The following is a 16,735-nucleotide window of genomic DNA, read 5'->3' as shown; positions in this document are numbered from 1 at the left end:
GGTGTTGACCCGGAAGTGATAGTGGCCCCTTGTACTTCCTGTCCCTCTCCTTCCAGGTAGGGGGCTGCCTCAGACTGACCCAATAACTTCAAGGTCAATCTTTGTACTTGCTTTTGTGGCTTCTCTAAAGTGGGGGTGGCAGCACGGTTGTTAGGTCAGTGGACTCACAAACCAGATTTGCACTACAGAGGCATGAGTTCAAATCCCGTCAGGACAGATGAGGAAAACTTAAACACTGATCCGGAATAAACATCAATAATGGAAGGAGATCTGTTGTCCTCCATGGGACTCCAGACCCACAGTAATGCGGCTGTGTCTGCTGCCCTTGGAAAATCCAGGCAGGACAATCTAAGATGGTCAATAAATAGTGGCCATGCAATGATGCTCACATTCCAAAGATGATTTGCTGTTTAAACATAAATAAAGCAACTCCGACCTGTAATATGACAACACATTGCACACTTACCAAGAAGCACCAGGCTGTGGAGTTCCGAGGATATCCGAAGAAATAACAGATCAGCAGGAGCAGCGTTAACACAAAAAGGAGGAGGGAGACAAATATCACCCAGCCTTGGCTGACTTTATCAGCAACGTTGATAGAAGCCACAAGGATCCAGACTAATGCACCAAAAACCTGTAGAAGACAAGTAGGTGTTTATTTTATCATCAACCCCAGACCGATTCCCTCACGGATTCCAAATGGTTTCTGCATCCAGTCCTGCTCTTCAAAGGAAATCCAACAGTAATGTCACCACATGGATCCCATTCACTGGCTCGAACCCTCGGAAAGAGGAGCTGGCCTCCTTCCTGCAGTCACTTGATCACAAGGAGCCAGAAATTGGGTCACTGTCAAATCGCGGATTCCAGGTCTCTCATTTTCTCTCCTTTAAGAGAGGGTTCATTAATTAAACAGGGTAGTCTTCAAACAAATCCAGGTCAGAATGACTAGGATAGAGTCATTGTGTCACTCAGCACCTTTTGGTCCAACTTGTCCACACCAACCAGGAATCCCCCTCTGTCCAATGTTCCTATTACTTTAAGTACCCACACTGTTTATGTATTTATAATGATTGGTTTACCCCATCCCTCCACCTTTGCTATAACCTGAACACCACACTGAGCCCATTATCAATATTTCCAGATTAGAAGCACATTATTGGCAAAGTTGTGGGCTTCCAAATGTCTAGATAAACACAACTGGAAGTTTTTTTTTACGGACTCCTTCCAGGGAACTTGAAATCTCAGGCACAATGCCTGCTGGTGGAACAGATAGCCATGCCTGCTGGTGCAACAGTTCAAATTCCAATATTTACTGTCAGTATTCGAATGTAGAAAGGATGTTCTTATATAGCTCAAATGACTAGCCAGTGCTCAGCCATGACTTGGTGGTAAGGTGAGGATGCGGTATTTAATGTGGGTTATTGTGGTTTCTAAAGACATACAGAGAGAAGACTGATATTTACGGTTCCTCATGATGTCCAAAGTACTTCCCAACCAGGGTACGGCATCTGAAGTGGAACCATCATTATAAGGTGAGAAACATGGCAATCAATTTACACAAACAAAAGACCAACAAACACCAATGAGGTAATGACCAGATGATTTGTTTTACCAGTCTTGGTTGAGAGATGAATATTACTGAGGATGTCAGAGGATTCCCCGAACTTATATGTCATAGAGTATTTTTCATTCATCTCAGGGGGCAAACTAAGCTGTGGTTTTATTGATGAATTCCCAAATTCAGTGTAAAATCCACACTGCCCTATACTAGCCCACATCAAGTCCTGTTTTCCAATCAACCCGGTGCCCATTGACCTACATTGGCTTTGCTCTACCAATACCTGCATTATTAAAATTCTCATGTGTTCAAATACTCCTATCGATCTCACCCACTGCTCATCTCTGTAACCTGCTCCAACTTTACAACTCTCTGAGATCTCCGCTTTCAAACAAACTCTGAATGTCTTATAAAACACACACTTCCTTTGCCTCAACATTGCAACTGTGCCTTCAGCTGCATCAGTCCGTGCTCAAGGATTGGCCCATTCAGAATAGAATCTTGCCAGGGCCTGAATGACATGGGCTGTGGTGAGAATCATGAGTGAGGCCTTTCTCTATAGGGAGGGCAACAGGTCACATTTCCCAACTAAGTTCCCAATGTCGAGGTGAGATTCTTGCTAATGAACGATGAGAGAATGAATAAAAGGGATTATCACTCACTATTAGAACATAGAACAGTACAGCACAGAACAGGCCGGTAAGCCCACGATGTTGTGCTGAGCATGTAAGGTAAACCTAATATACAAACCCTCAAATTTCTGTGACTATATGCATGTCCAGCAGTCTCTTAAATATCCTCAATAACCTCGCTTCCACAACTGTTGCTGGCAATGCATTCCATGCTCTCACAATTCTCTGTGTAAAGAACCCGTCTCTGATATCCCCTCTATACTTTCCGTCAAACAGCTTAAAACTATGACCCCTCGTGTTAACAATTTCTGCCCTGGGAAAAAGTCACTGGCTATCAACTCTATGCCTCATTATCTTGTACACATCAATTAGGTCCCCTCTCTTCCTTTTTTCCAATGAAAAAAGTCAGAACTCAGTCAACCTCTCTTCGTAAGATAAGCCCTCCATTCCAGGCAGCATCCTTGTAAACCTCCTCTGAACCCTCTCCAAAGCATCCACATCCTCCCTATAATAGGGCGACCAGAACTGGACACAGTATTCCAAGTGCGGTCTAACCAAAGTTTTATAGAGCTGCAACAAGATCTCATGACTCTTAAACTCAATCCCCCTGTTAATGAAAGCCAAAACACCATATGCTTCCTTAACAACCCTGTCCACCTGAGTGGCAATTCTAAGGGATCTATGTCCCTGCACACCAAGATCCCTCTGTTCCTCCACACTGCCAAGAATCCTGTCTTTAATCCTGTACTCAACTTTCAAGTTCGACTTTCCAAAATGCATCACCTCGCAATTATCCAGGTTGAACTCCATCTGCCACCTCACAGCCCCATCTCTGCATCCTGTCAATGTCATGCTGCAGACTACAACAGTTCTCTATACTGTCAACGACACCTCCAACCTTTGTGTCGTCTGCAAACTTGCTGACCCATCCTTCGATCTCCTCATCCAAGTCATTAATAAAAATTACAAAGAGTAGAGGCTCAAGAACAGAGCCCTGTGGAACACCACTCATCACTGACCTCCAGGCAGAATATTTTCTTTCCACTACCACTCGCTGTCTTCTGTCGACCAGCCAATTCTGTATCCAGACAGCTAAGTTCCCCTGAATCCCATTCCTCCTGACCTTCTGAACGAGCCTTCATGGGGAACTTTATTAAATGCCTTGCTGAAGTCTATATACACCACATCCACTGCTTGACCCTCATCAAGGTATCTAGTAACACCCTCAAAGAACTCAATAAGGTTTGTGAGGCATGACCTGCCCCTCACAAAGCCGTGTTGACTGCCTTTAATCAAGCCATGCTCTTCCACATGGTCATAAATCCTATCCCTCAGAATCCTTTCTAACACCTTGCAGATGACAGACGTGAAACTGATTGGTCTGTAATTGCTGGGGATTTCCCTATTTCCTTTCTTGAAGAGAGGAATTACATTTGCCTCTCTCCAGGTATGACTCCAGTGGAGAGTGAGGATGAAAAGATCTTTGCAAGTGGCGAAGCAATCACATTTCTCGCTTCCCAAAGCAGCCGAGGACAAATCTGGTCCAGGCCTGGCGACTTGTCGATCTTAATGTTTGTCAAAATTTTCAGCACATCAGCTTCCTCAATCTCTATCTGTTCCAGCTTGCTTACCTGCTCCTCAATGGTTTCATTCACTACGAGGTCCTTTTCTTTAGTAAAGACAGAAGCAAAAAATTCATTTAGGGCTTCTTCTACCTCCTCAGACTCTATACACAAGTTCCCTATGCTATCCCTGATCGGCCCTACTCTTTCTTTGATCATTCTCTTATTCCTTACATACGTGTAAAATGCCTTTGGATTCTCCCTAATCCTTCCTGCCAAGCCTTTCTCATGCCCCCTCCTGGCTCTCCTCTGACCATTTTTGAGCTCCTTCCTCGCCTGCCTGTAATCCTCTAGAGCTGAGCAAGACCCTAACTTCTTCCACCTTATGTAAGCTGCCTTCTTTCTTTTGACGAGAAGCTCCACTGCTCTCGTCATCCAAGGTTCCTTTATCTTACCCCTTCTTGCCTGTCTCAGAGAAACACATTTGTGCATCACTCGCAACAACTGTTCCTTAAACAGTCTCCACATGTCTATAGTGCCCTTTCCATGGTACAATTGCTCCCAGTCCATGCTTCCCAACTCACATCTGATAGCATCATAGTTTCCTTTTCCCCAATTAAATATCCTCCCATTGTGCCCGCTTCTCTCTTTCTGCATAGCTATGTAGAATGTGAGGCAGTTGTGGTCACTATCACCAAAATGCTCTCACACCGCAAGATCTGACACCTGCCCCGCTCATTGCCGAGCACCAAATCCAAAATGGCCTCTCCCCTCGTCGGTCTGTCAACGTACTGAGTTAGGAAACCCTCTTGAACACATCTTACAAAAACAGCTCCTTCCAAACCATCTGCTCGAAGGAGGTTCCAATCAATATCGGGAAAGTTAAAGTCACCCATTACAACAACCCTACTGCGTCCATACTTTTCCAAAATCTGCCGAGCTTGCTTTCTTCAATCTCCCTGCTGCTATTGGCGGGCCTGTAGTAAACCCCTAATGAGGTGACTGCCCCCTTGCCTTTCCTAATTTCCACCCATACTGACTCGTTAGGCAGATCTTCCTCGACAATGGAAGCTTCTGTAGCTGTGATACCCTCTCTGATTAGCAGTGCTACACCCCCTCCTCTTTTTCCCCCCTCCCTATTCTTTTTAAATGTTCTAAACCCTGCAACATTCAGCAACCATTCCTGCCCCTGAGAAACCCATGTCTCTGTTATGGTCACAACATCATAGCACCAGGTACTGATCCATGCTCTAAGTTCGTCACTTTTATTCCTGATACTCCTTGCATTAAAGCAAACACACTTTAACCGATCCCTTGGTTCTTTTCCAGGAAATTCCTTCCCACTGGCTGCGCTACCTCTTGCTATTGCCTCATCTCCATCAACTCTCACGTCCGGTATACAGCTCAGGTTACCCTCATAATTATCCAGCTTCACCCCATTAATACATGGTTTCCTGTTCTCCCACCTGTTGGATACAAATTAGATTTTTTTTTAGATTTTTAGATTAGATTAGATTACATTACAGTGTGGAAACAGGCCCTTCGACCCAACAAGTCCACACCGACCCGCCGAAGCGTAACCCACCCATATCCCTACATTTACCCCTTACCTAACACTACGGGCAATTTAGCATGGTCAATTCACCTGACCTGCACATCTTTGGACTGTGGGAGGAAACTGGAGCACCCAGAGGAAACCCACACAGACACGGGGAGAACGTGCAAACTCCACACAGACAGTCGCCTGAGTCGGGAATTGAACCCGGGTCTCTGGCACTGTGAGGCAGCAGTGCTAACCACTGTGCCACCGTGCTGCCCAAAATTAGACACCAAGAAAGTCTGGGTGACAATCTGGCAACTGCAGCTTGACATTTACTCCTTCGAGTTGGGCCAACACCTTTTGACACACTTCATGGGCAGTGACTTCATTCACCCCAAGCCCTTGGAGGCTGGCATCTAATGTGTCCAGCCTCTCCACACCCCCTCCAACCCACTTACAGTCTGCTTCTGCACTATATCGCTGGGCTTCGGGTGCAGCAGCCCTCTCATTGCGAGAGCCTGTGTGTAAGGGCACATAAACAGCCCATGGAGCAGACCAGCGTGCATCACATGGGGCTGCTCACCCACTTTCTTAACGCTCACTTATTTAGAACGTCACTGGACTCCCCCCTGCATTCCTGCCTTGCCTTGTCATTTCTGAGCCTTCAGCATTCACTAGCAGACTCACAACACATCCGTACTCCCTGGCCTCTTAGCGCAGCCACTAAAGCCTGACATGTGGCTGAATGCTGTGAAGCTCACTCCTGCCTCATGTGTCAACAGCGTTCAATACCAAGCCACTGTATGCACTTTAAACTAATAGCCGTGTCTCACAGTTAAAGGGGTCCAGGCACAGTCAGTCAAGGGCAGAATCTGACACCAGTCACAGTCAGTCTGCCATGATGGGTGGTCAGGGTCAGGGTCAGGGTCAGGGTCAGGGTCAGGGTCCTCTCCTGTAAGCGAGTGTTACCACTTTAGGACATTTTACTGTAGTAAAGGTGCTGAACAAATGCACATTATTGCTGTTGGTGTATCATGTATTCATTTCTCTCAACAAGTCATTGTCCTTAGAACGTTTTTATTAATTCAGAAGATGGTTGTGACTGGCTGGTCAGCATTTATTGTCAGGCCCTAGTTGCCCTTGAGAAGATGGTGGTGAGCTGCCTTCTTGAACTGCTGCAGTCCATTTACTGTATGTACCCCCACAATGCATTAGGAAGGGAATTCCAGGATTTTGACCCAGTGATAGTGAAGGAATGGCGATAGATTTCCAAGTCAGGATGGTGAGCAACTCAGAGGGGAACATGCAGATAGTGGTGTTCCCTTGTATCTGGTGCCTGTGTCTTCCTAGATGGACATGGTCGTGGGTTTGGAAGGTGCTGTCCGAGGATCTTTGGTGAATTTCTGCAGTGCATCTTGTAGATAGAACACTTTGCTGTTACTGAGCAACAAGATGGAAGAAATGATATTTGAGAATATGGTAGCATCAAGTGGGTTACTTTGTCCTTTGTTGAGCACCCCACTGAAATATTTGACGTATTTAAAGGCAAAGGTTATGGTATGGAAAATAAAGCAGGTGGTTAGCTCATGGTTTACACTCAATTCCTGATGTGTCTCCAATATTCTGGTTGACCAAATAAGGCAGTACCTGCAGCCTGCTGACCCTTAGGCCAAGTAACTGTTAAAGGCCTCAATCTGGTCAGGCCACAACTTTTCAATCTGTGAGGGCAAGGAGAACTACCTGAGAGATTTCGCTGCATGCGCTTACTTTAACCAACCTTCACCTCCCAGATCCGATCCTCAACCCCTGCCATTCCCTCACTAGGGCCAGTCAGCAAGGGCTCTCTCAAACTCTTCTTACATCAGGAGCACATCTACTTTGGGGGGAGCGAATTACTTCTGATGCTGGAATCTGTACTGAAAACAACAAATCACAGCAAGTCAGGAAGCATCCATGGAGAGAGAGAGAGCATGCTAATGTTTCGAGTGTAGATGGCTCTTCATCAGAGGTGAAGTGAAGTGTGGAGGGACAGCATTTATGCAATAGTTGGGGAAGAGGATGGCGGTGGTAGGTGTGGGGTGCTGATGGAGAAAGGACGGTGATAATTCAGATTAAGTGATTGGAATGTGAGAATGGCAGAACAATGGTGTGTCTAACTGTCAGACTGGAAAGAACAGACAGTCCTGAAGAAGGGTTATACCGAAACATTGACTTCTCCACCTCCTGCTGCTGCTGGGATACATGCCCACGTGTCTGTCCTCTGCAGGAACAACATCTCATCTTCAGATTAGGCACTTTACAGCCTTCTGGGCCTAATATTGAGTTCAACACCTTCAAATTGTGAACCAACTCCCATTGCTTCCCTTCCTTTTAGCTTTACTTGTTACATTCTCTGTCACCATGGCGTCTCTCCCCTCCCCCCCCCACCCCAGTGGGACTGTCTGTTCTTTCCAGAACGTCCTTTCTCTATCAGCACCCGGCACCCACCACCGCCCAACTATCACGTAAATGCTGTCCCTTCCATATTTCACTTCAGCTCTGATGAAGAGTCATCTGGACTCAAAATGTTAGCTTGCTCTCACTCCACGAATGCTGTCTGACCCACTATGATCTCCAGTACATTATTTGTTGTTTTAATCTACTTTGGCACTGCTTGTAGTCCCAACCTCGACCACTATACTCTTCTGGCACTATTGAGACTTAGAGAGCAGCCAATCAACGACCCCCCCCCCCTCCCTCCCCTGCCCATTGACAGGGAGCATAGTCTCAACATGACCCTATTGAGCAGAATATTGCTGCAGGACAGTTGGGTTTCTGGTTGGTGATCTGCTGAGCATCTTTTAGATTAGAAGGAAGTGTATGTAATCTGCTCCCCCATGAAATCCACCCCTGGATGTAGTGATCTCCATTATGGCAGTCACTACTGTAGATTCTTCCATTGCTGTTTGCACAGATTACACTAACCACCATGTTACAACACGGGGACTGCACTTCAAAAAGCACTTCATAGAATTGTGGAAGCCATATGGTGGAGAAAGATGCCATTCAGCTCTTCAGGTAGGAGTCATTACCTCATGCCAATCTCCTGCCTTTTCCTCAGACCCTTGCACACTATTCTAATCCAGGTTTGGAGGTGCCGGTGTTGGACTGGGGTGTACAAAGTTAAATATCACACAACACCAGGTTATAGTCCAACAGATTTAATTGGAAGCACACTGGCTGTCTAAACGTCGCTCTTCCATCAGGTGATAATCCAAATATTCATCCAATAGCCTCTCGCTCGCCTCACACAGAGCTGCCACCATTACATTTCCAGGCAGCACGTTTCACACCTGAACTGCTTACTCAGGGATTAAAGCTTTTTTTTCTCATATTACCCTTGCTGCTTTTGCAAATCACTTTAAATATGTCACTGAAAGCCCTCCTTTTGTGAAAAGCATTATATAAGTGTAAGTATTTCTAATTATTAGAAGTCTTATTTCACTTGGCTGAAGAAAACAATGATTTTGGAGATGGGCCAAATGATTCAGCACTCCAGAACCACAGCAATGTGGTTAACTCTTCATTGCCCCAATTAGGGATGGGCAATAAATACTGGCTTAGCCAACAATACCCTCATCCCATGAATGATTATATAGAAAAAAAGTGGGAGCCCATGTCTGTGCCTATGTCAACAACTGGTGCTTAGCGAGTTCTGTGATGATTGAAGTTAGTCAGTCAGTTTCGGTTGGATACCCTGCTATAAGCACAATAAGATAGCCTGACTTCTTGTTTTCAATTGACTGAGCGACTTCTTTGAAGACGTTTTTTTCCTCCTCTTCAATTGGAATTAAGACTGCTCGCAACTTCATCTCATGTTTGACCTCAAGATTGTTTCCAATCACATCCTGTGGGAAGAGTATTTACTTGTACAACCATGAGGTCACCTGAGTTGTCTCTTGCCTCAGCGCGTCTGCTGCTGAACCCTTCTCCTCCACCTCGCTCGTCTCTAGATTTGCCAAGTGAACAGCCTCCCACAAATGCTACCCACCGTCAACTAAACATCGATTGTTGGGTTTGTAACTCACTCTGTGTCGCAGTCACCTGTCAGAGCTGAACTCACTGACCTACATTGGCTCCCTGTCAAGTAAAACTGTGAGCTTAAATTCTCAAATTCCTCCATGGTTTTGCCCCTCCCTCCAGCCTCACAACACTGGGGTGTGTTGTAAGTGTGATTTGCTAACACAGGTCTCTTTAGCTGGCCAGGTTTATTGGTGATTTTGCCTTCAGCCTACAAGATCCTAAGGTCACAGAATCCTCTTTAATACCTTAATATGCTCCTTGAAACCTAAATCTTTCCCCAAGTTGTTCAGCATCTGTCCCAATCTTATTATCTGGCTCATTATAACTTTGCTTTATAATTCTTTTGTTAAGAGCCTGGGGTACTGTTTTTGATGTTCCTTAAATATAAGTATAACCTGCTCCTGTTCTTGAAAAGGAAAAGCAAATCCGGCGCGTCGAGCCCGTCCACCCAAAGCAGAAAAGGCAACTCAGATTTCTGACTATTTTGTTTGAATGAATCATCATTGTTGTACTCACAAGTTCAGGTACCATGAGAAGGTCAGGCATGTTGGTCAGTAATTTGGTGCCTCCAGGTATTATACAGTCTGATGGAGGGTCAGTATTGCTGGGCTCTGGTGATTCTGGGGAAGCCATGGCTTTATCCACTCCAAGGAATACTTCTGTCAATTCCTACTGCTTTCCTATTGTTTGCAGCAAGCAGTGATCTTAGCACTGATAAATGAGTACACCTCTGGACACACCTCTTCCCATGTTTTTGCTCGATAAACTGGTTTTAGCTTTCACTCCTGGCACACCTAAAGATACAATTGTCGTGCACCGTGTCAATGTTCAGTCTCCAAATGTCCAAAACGTAAAGAGACCAAAAAGAATTTGTTTAGAATGAAGCACTGACAGCTTAACTATAACCATAAAGTCAATTTTTTCTTCAGGGGCAAGTAATCACATTCTATCAGTTCTTGTCCCAAATCCAGTGATGTGCTTTTGTGGTAAATTAGAGCTATGTCTTTCAGTTGATTTGCATTTTCCTCTTGAAGAACTGTAGATGAGGTGCAATGTTACAGAAATATAGAAGTTGCACAGTTTAAAGGGAAAGCAACAAGCTGGTCACTTCAGTAAACAGCTGCTTGGCTAAAGGTAACGAGCTCGGGAAGGTGTAGGAGATTGTGGGTGGGAGCAGATTCTGAACAGGAAGCCAATCAAAGGGCTTCATTGTTAAGAATTGACCTGCATATGCAGAACGACAAATAAGACAGGGAGATGGGCAGCTACACTGCTCCCTCTTTCTACCAACTGCTGCAATTCATTTTTAATCATGTTCAAAGCAAAATGGTGGGGAGTTCAAAATCTTAAATAAACAGGGAAATTGCTGGAAATACTCAGCAGGCCTTTGGAGAGAGTTGTTTCCAGGCAGAGCTGGATGAAAACAATGATGCAGCAGGCTAGAAGCAAGTGCAGAGGCAGGGAAAAGGAGGAGATAGGGAGACAAAGCATAACTTAGGGGATGTTTAGATCAGAGTGGTGCTGGAAAAGGACAGCAGGTCAGTCAGCATCCGAGGAGCAGGAAAATCAACATTTCGGGTAAAAGCCCTTCATCAGGAATGATTCGGGACTACACAAGGGAGAGGGTGACCAGCCTCAAGCCATTGTCCATGTAGGTACCAACGACATAGGTAGAAAGAGGGATAGGGATGTAAGGCAGGATTTCAGGGAGCTAGGGTGGAAGCTGAGAGCTGGAACAAACAGAGTTGTTGTCTCTGGATTGTTACCCGTGCCACGTGATAGCGAGGCAAGGAATAGGGAGAGATATCAGCTGAACGCATGGCTGCAGGGATGGTGCAGGAGGGAGGGTTTCAGGTACATGGATAATTGGGGCGCATTCTGGGGAAGGTGGGACAGCCTTCACTTGAATCAGACAGGTACTAATATTCTGGGTGGGAAATGTGCTGGTGAATTCGGGTGGGTTTAATCTAGCTCAGCAAGGAAACAGGTGTAGTTCTAGTGCACAGGAGGATAAGAGTAGGGAGGGCATGGACAGGATTTCACTGCCACAGCAGTGTGCTGGCAGACAGCAAGCTGGTTTGAAGTGTGTCTACTCCAACGCAAGAAGTATCCGAAATAAGGTAGGTGAGCTTGCAGCATGGATAGGCTCTGGGACTTCGATGTTGTGGCCATTTCAGAGATGGATAGAACAGGGTGAGGAATGGATGTTGTAGGTTGAGGGGGTTTACATCTTTCATTAAGAACAGGCAAGGCGGTAAAAGAGGGGGAGGTGTAGCCTTGTTAGTCAAGGATAGTATAATGGTGGCTGAAAGAACTTTTGATGAGGACTCATCTACTGAGGTAGTGTGGGCTGAGGTTAGAAACAGGAGAGGAGAGTTTTTTATAGGCCTCCGCAAGAGTTCCAGGGAGGTAGAGGAGAGGATTTGAAAAATTATTCTGGGCAGGAGTGAAAGAAACAAGGTGGTCATTATGGAGGACTTTAACTTCCCCAACCTTGACTGGAAATGCTACAACTCTAGGGAGGAGATAGCAGAGCCTTTGGCTTTGATATTTGAGTCATCATTTTCTACGGGTTTAGTACCTGAGGACTGGAGGATTGCAAATGTTGTGCCCTTGTTCAAGAGAAGACCCAGGTAATTATAGACCAGTGAGCCTTACTTCTGTTGTAGGAAAGGTTTTGGAAAGGATTATACAAGATAGGATTTATAATTATCTAGCAAGCAACAATTTGATTTCAGATAGTCAACTTGGTTTCGTCAAGGGCAGGTCATGTCTCACAAACCTCATTGAGTTTTTTGAGAAGGTGACCAAGCATGTGGATGAAGGTAGGGCAGTTGACGTGATATACATGGACTTCGGTAAAACCTTTGATAAGGTTCCACATGGTAGGCTGTTGGAGAAAATGCAGAGGCATGGGATTGAGGGTGATTTAGCAGTTTGGATTAGAAACTGGCTTTTTGAAAGAAGCCAGTGAGTGGTAGTTGATGGAAAATATTCAGTCTGGAGTCCGGTTACCAGTGATGTGCACAAGGATCTGTTTTGGGACCACTGCTGTTTGTCATTTTTATAAATGACTTAGACGCAGGCATAGGTGGATGGATTAGTAAATTTGCAGGTGACACTAAAGTCGGTGGAGTAGTGGACAATTTGGAAGGATGTTACAGGTTGCAGGGGGACTTGGATAAACTGCAGAATTGGGCTGAGAGGTGGCAAATGGAGTTCAATGCAGCTAAATGTGAGGTGATGCACTTTGGGAAGAATAACAGGAAGGCAGAGTACTGGGTCAATGGAAAGATTCTTGGTAATGTGGATGTGCAGAAGGATCTTGGAGTCCATGTGCATAGATCCCTGAAAGTTGCCACCCAGGTGGATAGTGCTTTTAAGAAGGCATACGGTGTGTTAGGTTTCATTTGTAGAGGCATTGAGTTCTGGAGCTGCAATATCATGCTGCAACTATACAAAACGCTGGTGCGGCCACACTTGGAATATTGTGTACAGTTCTGGTCTCCATGTTTCGGGAAAGATGTGGAAGCGTTGGAAAAGGTGCAGAGGAGATTTACCAGGATGTTGCCTGGTCTGGAGGGAAGGTCTTATGAGGAAAGGCTGAGAGACCTGGTCTGTCCTCATTGGAAAGAAGTAGGTTAAGAGGGGATTTGATAGAGACATACAAGATGATCAGAGGATTAGATAGGGTAGACGGTGAAGTCTAGGATGATGACTTCAGCTTGTTTGAGGGGACATAACTACAAATTGAGGGTTGATAGATTTAAGACAGATGTCAGAGGCGGGTTCTTTACTCAATGGGGAGAAAGTGAGGTCTGCAGATGCTGGAGATCAGAGCTGAAAATGTGTTGCTGGAAAAGCGCAGCAGGTCAGGCAGCATCCAGGGAACAGGAGAATCAACGTTTCGGGCAGAAGCCCTTCTTCAGAAGAAGGGCTTATGCCCGAAACGTCGATTCTCCTGTTCCCTGGATGCTGCCTGACCTGCTGCGCTTTTCCAGCAACACATTTTCAGCTCTTTACTCAATGGTAAGGGTGTGGAATGCCCCGTCTGCCAACGTAGGTAACTCAGCCACATTAGGGAGATTTAAACAATCCTTGGATAAGCATATGGATGATGATAGGATATTGTAGGGGGACGAGCTGAGAATAGTTCACAGGTCAGCGCAACATCGAGGGGCGAACTGCCTGTTCTGCGCTATTATTCTATGTTCTATAAATCAGTGATCACCTTGTTCAGTGTAATGGAAATCCACAATTGCAAATTAAATTTACTTCTATTGTAAGACACAGATGAAGGCATCGGCCTTGCTGAAGATGATTATGGGTGTGCAGTTGTAGATGACAAGACTGGAGTATAGGGCAAAGAGAATGAAGTGGCCTTGTGCCTGGACTCCATCTGTAGACGTAATGGAAACATACATAGAAAAGTGGCCTCTAGTTACCAGTGCAGTGTTTTGGCCTGGGCTTAGTGGAAATCAATTATGACATTTACTGCTAGGGCTGAGAGGGAAATTAAGATAGCAAGTTTAAATACAGTGAGAAAACTTAAGAGAAAAGAAATTGTCCATAGTGTTAGATGTAACAGTCAGAGGGAAATATGCCTGGGTGGGTGACTGTTAGGAGGGTTGGTGTGCTCTTGTTGAGCCGAATGGCCTGTGTCTACACTGCAGCTACTGTAATTTAAACTCTCAGTGTGAAAACCTGAAAGACATGTTCTGTGCTCTTTGAGGGTTGCACAAGTCCAGGCAAGTTCTAACCTGTACGCTTCCTTCAATGCTTTGAGATTCCAGTGGCCCGCGCCCCGATGTCCACATTGTCAGTGGGTTATAGTAAATTAAAGCTCAGAAGGAGGTTTTTTAGCCAATCATGTCACTTTTAGTGAGTTATCCAATTCATCTGACCCATTTTATCCATGCAGATTGACAAAGCTCTTGGTGAATTAGAATCACCCTGCACCCACACCCCCAATCCCCAGCCCACTGCCCCACCCCAACCTTGAAATGATGGATTCCTGGTTACAGCAATCTTTTGCCTAGAACTTACATTCTCTTGAGTGCCATACATTTACAGGATAGGACGACGCAAGGATAGATCTACACGAGGATAGGACAACGCAAGGATAGGACTACACAAGGATAGGACTACACAAGGACAGGACTACACAAGGACAGGACTATACAAGGACAAGACTACACAAGGGTAGGACTATACAAGGACAGGACGACACAAGGACAGGACTACACAAGGATAGGACTACACAAGTACAGGACTACACAAGGATAGGACTACACAAGGATAGGACTACACAAGTACAGGACTACACAAGGACAGGACGACACAAAGATAGGACTACACAAGGGTAGGACTACACAAGGACAGGAATACACAAGGACAGTACGACACAAGGACAGGACTACACAAGGATAGGACTACACAAGGATAGGACTACACAAGGATAGGACTACACAAGGACAGGACTACACATGGTTAGGATTACACAAGGACAGGACTACTCAAGTACAGGACTACACAAGGACCAGACTAGACAAGGATAGGACTACACAAGGACTGGACTACACAAGGATAGAACTACACAAGAATAGGAGTACACAAGGATAGGACTACACAAGAAGAGGACTACACAAGGACAGGACTACACAAGGATAGGACCACACAAGTACAGGACTACACAAGGACAGGACTACACAAGAAGAGGACTGCACAAGAATAGGACTACACAAGGACAGGACTACACAAGTATAGGACTACAAAAGGATAGGACTACACAAGGATAGGATTACACAAGGACAGGACTACACATGGTTAGGATTACACAAGGACAGGACTACTCAAGTACAGGACTACACAAGGACCAGACTAGACAAGGATAGGACTACACAAGGACAGGACTACACAAGGATAGGATTACACAAGGACAGGACTACACAAGGACAGGACTACACAAGGACAGGACTACACAAGGACAGGACTACACAAGGATAGGACTACACAAGGGTAGGACTACACAAGGACAGGACTACACAAGGGTAGGACTACACAAGGACAGGACTACACAAGGACAGGACAACACAAGGACAGGACTACACAAGGACAGGACTACACAAGGACAGGACTACACAAGGACAGGACTACGCAAGGATAGGATTACACAAGGACAGGGCAACACAAAGATAGGACTACACAAGGGTAGGACTACACAAGGACAGGAATACACAAGGACAGGACTACACAAGGATAGGACTACACAAGGGTAGGACTACACAAGGACAGGACTACACAAGGGTAGGACTACACAAGAACAGGACTACACAAGGACAGGACTACACAAGGTACAACCACACAAGGATAGGACCACACAAGGACAGGACTACACAAGGACAGGACCACACAAGGACAGGACTACACAAGGGTAGGACTACACAAGGATAGGACTACACAAGGACAGGACTACACAAGGACAGGACTACACAAGGACAGGACTACACAAGGACAGGACAACACAAGGAGAGGACTACACAAGGATAGGACTACACAAGGACAGGACTACACAAGGATAGGACTACACAAGGGTAGGACTACAAAAGGATAGGACTACACAAGGACAGGACTACAAAAGGATAGGACTACACAAGGACAGGGCAACACAAGGATAGGACTACACAAGGATAGAACTACTCAAGTATGGGACTACTCAACGACAGGACTACATAAGGACAGGACAACACAAGGACAGGACAACACAAGGACAGGACAACACAAGGACAGGACTACACGAGGACAGGACTACACAAGAAGAGGACGACACAAGGATAAGACTACACAAGGACAGGACTACACAAGGATAAGACTACACAAGGACAGGACTACACAAGGACAGGACTACATAAGCAGAGGACGACACAAGGATAAGACTACACAAGGACAGGACTACACAAGGACAGGACTACACAAGGACAGGACTACACAAGAAGAGGACGACACGAGGATAAGACTACACAAGGATAGGACTACACAAGGACAGGACTACACAAGGACAGGACTACACAAGGGTAGGACTACACAGGGACAGGACTACACAAGGATAGGGCTACACAAGGACAGGACTACACAAGGACAGGACTACACAAGGATAGGACTACACAAGGGTAGGACTACACAAGGACAGGACTACACAAGGACAGGACTACACAAGGGTAGGACTACACAAGGACAGGACTACACAAGGACAGGACAACACAAGGACAGGACTACACAAGGACAGGACTACACAAGGACAGGACTACACAAGGATAGGACAACACAAGGACAGGACTACACAAGGACAGGACTACACAAGGATAGGATGACACAAGGGTAG

At 45.6% G+C, this 16,735-nt stretch overlaps 1 protein-coding gene across 1 annotated transcript in view; it reads right to left on the bottom strand.

Moving 5' to 3' along the window:
* LOC122548680 (myelin and lymphocyte protein-like) overlaps positions 1 to 10,450 on the bottom strand; it is a 28,118-nt gene extending 17,668 nt beyond the window's left edge. Inside the window, exons 1-2 of the mRNA XM_043687508.2 lie at positions 9,871 to 10,450; positions 467 to 634 (exon numbers count right to left, since the gene is read on the bottom strand). Coding sequence (XP_043543443.1) covers positions 467 to 634; positions 9,871 to 9,987 — 285 coding nt within the window. The 5' untranslated portion in view covers positions 9,988 to 10,450. The remainder of the gene's footprint in view (positions 1 to 466; positions 635 to 9,870) is intronic.
* Between the last annotated feature and the right edge of the window lie 6,285 nt (positions 10,451 to 16,735).

The sequence above is a fragment of the Chiloscyllium plagiosum genome, unplaced genomic scaffold (genome assembly GCF_037043375.1).
Source record: "Chiloscyllium plagiosum isolate Xiang-an unplaced genomic scaffold, Cpla_swu_hap1 HiC_scaffold_3, whole genome shotgun sequence".
NCBI classification, from domain to species: domain Eukaryota; kingdom Metazoa; phylum Chordata; class Chondrichthyes; order Orectolobiformes; family Hemiscylliidae; genus Chiloscyllium; species Chiloscyllium plagiosum.
Note: the sequence above shows the minus strand (reverse complement) of the source record. Positions and strands in the feature narration are given on the sequence as shown.